This window comes from Etheostoma spectabile, chromosome 9 (assembly GCF_008692095.1).
Source record: "Etheostoma spectabile isolate EspeVRDwgs_2016 chromosome 9, UIUC_Espe_1.0, whole genome shotgun sequence".
NCBI classification, from domain to species: domain Eukaryota; kingdom Metazoa; phylum Chordata; class Actinopteri; order Perciformes; family Percidae; genus Etheostoma; species Etheostoma spectabile.
In genome coordinates, this window is record NC_045741.1 from 34,442,473 (window position 1) to 34,447,455 (window position 4,983).

General features: G+C 44.2%; 1 protein-coding gene across 4 annotated transcripts in view; it reads left to right on the forward strand.

The window, feature by feature from the left end:
- Window positions 1-4,638, forward strand: part of tle2b (TLE family member 2, transcriptional corepressor b) — an 84,228-nt gene extending 79,590 nt beyond the window's left edge. For all 4 annotated transcript variants that reach the window (XM_032526930.1, XM_032526932.1, XM_032526931.1 and 1 more), the window contains exon 20: window positions 1,354-4,638. In XM_032526930.1, the coding sequence (XP_032382821.1) occupies window positions 1,354-1,461 (108 nt within the window). In that variant the 3' untranslated portion in view covers window positions 1,462-4,638. The remainder of the gene's footprint in view (window positions 1-1,353) is intronic.
- Window positions 4,639-4,983: the final 345 nt, after the last annotated feature.

Here is a 4,983-nt window from a genome sequence, read left to right on the forward strand (position 1 = left end):
TTCATCACTGTCCTTTCCAGTTTCTGTCTCCTTGCTTCTCTTTAACCTCCCGCTCCGCTCATGTTTCCTCTCTCTCTCCTTGTCTCTCTGGTTATGGTTGTCCTTTCTCCCTCTCTGTGCTCACTCCTTTCTTTCCTAATCTGTACCTCTACCCTTACTTTTTTTCTTTGTCCTTGTCCTTTGGTTTATCCCTGTTCGCTCCATTTTCCCTTCCACATTTTTCATTCCGTTTTTCTTACATTTCCCCTTCACTTTGTTTCCCTCTCTTGTTCTCTCCTACCCTTTGGCTGTACTGTTTGTTGCATTTCCTTCTCTTTCTATCCCTCTCTCTGTTTCTTTGTTCTTCATCAAATACTCTTAATTTGCATAGATATAAATGTTACATCATTGCTGTTGCCTAATTACACATGACGGAATACATACTAATATATTTACTATATACTGTAAATACAACATATCATCACACTTGGTCAAGGATAATACATTTAGTGGATTTCCATTGTCTTTATCAAGACTGGCATTTAATGTTAATTTAATTTAATATCTGAAACCACTAAAGAACTAAAACATTGTAACGCTAGAGGGTGTTAAGTCCCTGAGACTCAGGACCCAGTTTTCCTCTTTGTTATATATTTTTTTTAATCCCTCTTTTCCACTCCATCTCAGACTCAAACCCTCCCAAACTCATCTTTTGGCTTGTCATTGCATCCCTACCTCCTGAATGCCCCCCCCCCCCCCCCCCCAACTCCCCAACCTGCTATCTTGATATAGTATGAGGGATCCCGTGTGCAATGGCCTCTCACCTGTGGCTTGATGATTGACAGCCCTGCTGTGCCTGTAGCAGGAAGGGAGAGAGAGGAGGAGAGGGGAGGAGGAGGAATCAACATGAGAGAGGGGGACAGAGCAACTAGGGGAGGGAAGAGGAGAAGTAGATTCTGGGAAGAAAGAAAGGAAGATAAATGATGATGGAGCAGTGGGAGGGGGAGGAGGAGGGAGTGTTAGATCATCTAAAGTCAGGTGCCCAGGTCTGGCTTTCAGACACAGAAGTGGAAAGTGTGTGGGGGGGGGGGCAGTTTTATGCAGTTAATGAGGCTGCAAGAGAGTAGCATGTCTCACATTGAAGCAGACGAATGAGTTAGCACCCTGGAGCTGTCGAGTTGTGGAGTTATCTGTTTGGAAATAGTTACCAACTGTTTTGAAATGCAAATGTGTCTTGTATGATTGAGTATTACCTGATGAGTCAAATCTTTTCCAACATCTTTCTCTTTGTTTTTGTTTCTCTCCATCTGTCTTCATCCATCGATCATCACTCTCTCTCCTGGGTTTTGATGACCGTCTCTTGTCCACTCCCAGTCCAAGGAGTCCTCGTCTGTGCTGAGCTGTGACGTCTCCCCGGACGACAAGTACATAGTAACGGGCTCCGGGGACAAGAAGGCCACGGTGTACGAGGTGGTGTACTGAGGGCTGGGACGAGATGGGAAGAGACAGGACGGAGATTTTTCTGGTGGTTTTTTTTGGAGGATAGGGGAGGGGCAACCTGTCGCCCCGCCAACCGCTCCTGATCCGCATTACATCAGCAACAGCAGCACCTCCGTTTCAGTCCTCTGAGCCCTCCTGACCCTCACCCCTAATACATCACCCCCTCTCCCCAGTTTTCCTGTGATATAAGCTACTGTGGAAGCTCCCAAATGCCTCCTCCCTCCTCCCCCGTTCCCCTTTAAGCCCAAGGATGAGGCATGATAGCAGAGAGAGAGGCAGAAAGGGAAGCAGCAAGATAAGAAGGACAAAGGAAAAGGGCGGTGGAGCATAAAGATAAAGTCGGGAGGGAAAGACAAGAAGGAGGAGAGAAAGCGAGTGCGGAAGGAAGGGAAATGAAAGGGAGCATGAGGAGAGGGAGGAGGAGGAAAGAGGCAGGGTAATTAGGGCTGTTTCCTGATTAAGAGCTCAGTGGAAGGGAGGCCCCCAGAGGAGGCGCGGAGCGGCACTGTGGGAGCGCCAGCCAGGAGCACTGATACCACACAATCGATTCATTAGCCAGACAGTGGAAGCCTTAATGAGGCTGACGCCGCAGCTCGCTCTCCCCAGCGAGAGGTGTCAGGAGCTCGGGAACGATGACGCGCCGAGATGGAGGGGGTCGCTTCAGATATCCACATACACTGACATGAAACATAGACCTGCACACACGCGCACACACACAGGCGCACGTCATCGGGCAAGAATACACACACTCTCGGATACACCCCCTTGAGGTGATCGCAGGAAGAGAGAAACACACACACACACACACACACACACACACACACACACACACACACACACACACACACAACACACAGAGCACCCAATTAAACATTCGTCGCAGCGCTCCCCGTCTCACTGCTTAATATCTATTTTATTTTGGTCTGACAAAGGCAGCGTCTAATGAGCAGCGGAGTCAGTGGGATTCTCCCAGGGCCCAGAGACACAAACACAGAACATCAGCCGAGCTGTTCCCTCTAATTCCTCTGGATTGTTCTCCTGACACCGGGCGCTGCACTCACTCTCATTAAAGGCACTGTCAGCTAGATGAAGTAGCAGCACGCCAACATCACTGTAAGGCAGACAAGAGGGCAAATTAACACCACCCGATTACGCTATCGTCAGCAGCAAACTAAGCAGCTAATCCGGATCCTGTTAAATTGTATGCAACTAGTTGCTGTTTTCATTTACGCACCAGATGAGAATTACATGTTTATCAAAGTCATTGTCTCCGTCTCTGCCTGCCTGCTGATGTGCTAGTGTTCATAGTGGCAAAATCTTGTTCGGTGAGCTATTGATTGCTAATAATTGATGAAAATACACTTATAGATTTAAATGATTGATGCCACTCTTTTGCTAAGTATGAAGCAGCCTGCTAACCTAGCTTAGCATAAAGACTGAAAACGGGAAACAACTAGCTTCTCTGTCCAGAAGTAACTAAATCTACCCACCAGCCCCTCTAAAGCTCATGATTAACATGTTGTTTCGTGTGTTAAATCGACAACTTGCTGTTTCACGCAGTAACTTCCTGGAGTGTCCCCTGGTTTCCTGGTAACCTAGTCATGCACATAACCGCACTGTAAAACACCAACATGTGGATTTTACACTTCTGGTTATGGTATGGATTAAACGACGAGATCTAGCGTGTACATTAGTGATCTTTAAAGGTGGTGGTAGGTGGGTTTTGCTTCCTTTGGACGGAGCCAGCCTAGCTGCTCCCCATTGTTTCCAGACTTTATGCTAAGCGACTGCTGGCTCTGGCCTCATATTTACAGTACGATGTGGGAGTCGTAGCAATCTTCTGATATAACTCTCAGCAAGAAATCAAATAAGCGTATTTCCCAAAGTATTTTCCAAAAGTATGAACTATTTCTTTGAACCTGATTCTAGCTCTTCAGTCCTCTTTGTATCATATTCCAAACTGTCAGGCAAACTGTATATCAGAGCTTTCTGCTTCAGTAGAACATGCGTCACCATTATGTAGACTAAACAGGCACATTTTAAGCTTTTCTTTTATTACTCCTTTATTTCAGTATTTTTTATAAATAGTTATTGCTCGTCTTATGTAATGATATGTTTATGTATTGGGGTTGCCTATGACTGCGTTTCAGGTTCAGGGGAGCAAACAGAGGGACGCACTCACACATGGAGACGTACAAAATCAAGTAGAACACAGGCGGGAAAAATATTTTTGTTCTTTTAACTTTTTCTTTTTTAAATAAGTGTGTTTTTATCCTTGGTGGTGGTGACAGGCAGAGGGCATACAACATCAGCAGTCCAGTGTAAAGAAAAATAAATAAGGCCCTCCGTTTTGTAGGTTGTTTTTGTTTTATTCCCTTTCTTTTCAAAAGTGGTAGTAAATGTAATGCAGTCTGTTTTCAGTCCTTATTGTGCAGCTGAACTATGTTTTTCTTGAGTCCGGGGTCAGTGTACAGCAGGCGTCGGCTGCGACATGACAATTCCAATTCAGCCATCGAAGAGGTCCCACTTTCTACTGCATGCTTGTGCACTAAAGCTCCACTTCTGCTGATAGAACGAGACAAATCAAATTTTACTCAGTAGATACAGTGAACGGTCTCACGGCTTTACATTACAGTATCCAACTCAATTCAACTGTATGTTTTGGCCAAATTTGCCCATGTTTCTCAATGCAGCGCTAATGCAGGATAGAAGAATTCTGAGGAACTTCTCTAATGGCTCCTATACGGACGAGGAGTCAGAGATAATCTGTACAGTTCAATGCCTTTGCCTGCCTCCTTCCCTTTCTGCCTGTCAGCCACAGGCAGACCTAGATGATATTCTCATACACAAGCTTGTATACTACTCAGAATGATGTTGTATAATGGCTATGCATTTGGTGGTATAGCGTGAATATTTGAGACATTGTATTTGATACTCTTCTTTACCTGTCAGTAACGTAGCTCCCCTCTGCTTGTGCTTTCTCTGTTCCAACAGTATAACAACTTTTATTTTCCGTCATACAAGCCCGTGTTTAGTTTTTCTTTTAAAAAGCCAAGGATATTTTTTTTTTACTGCTAAAAAATCCCTTCTGATGCGTTTCCTATGTGCTGTACAAGAAATACTATGTGTGAAAATAAACCAAACTTGTGTTCATCCTTTCAGGTGTCTGCTGTGACGATCTTTCTTTCCTTTTTAAATGCTAAAGAAAAAGCCAAATAATTAAACGAGGAATATTTTATTTATCCAGAACCACTTTTTCATCCATTATTCTTCCTGAACATCCATTCGAAGGAAAAAATACACCGTCCAAAAACTTTTCAGTAACCTGCCATAACTGAATTTACAATAGCTCTCAGCAGTCTGTCTTCACCAATATTACAACATTTTGGCATACCAAAGATTCACCTATCACAGCAACAAAAAGGCAAATTAGTGATTTATCAGTTAGTATAGTATGTAGAAAAGGTCATAGTATGGTACTGTATGTCATAAAAGTCACAGGGT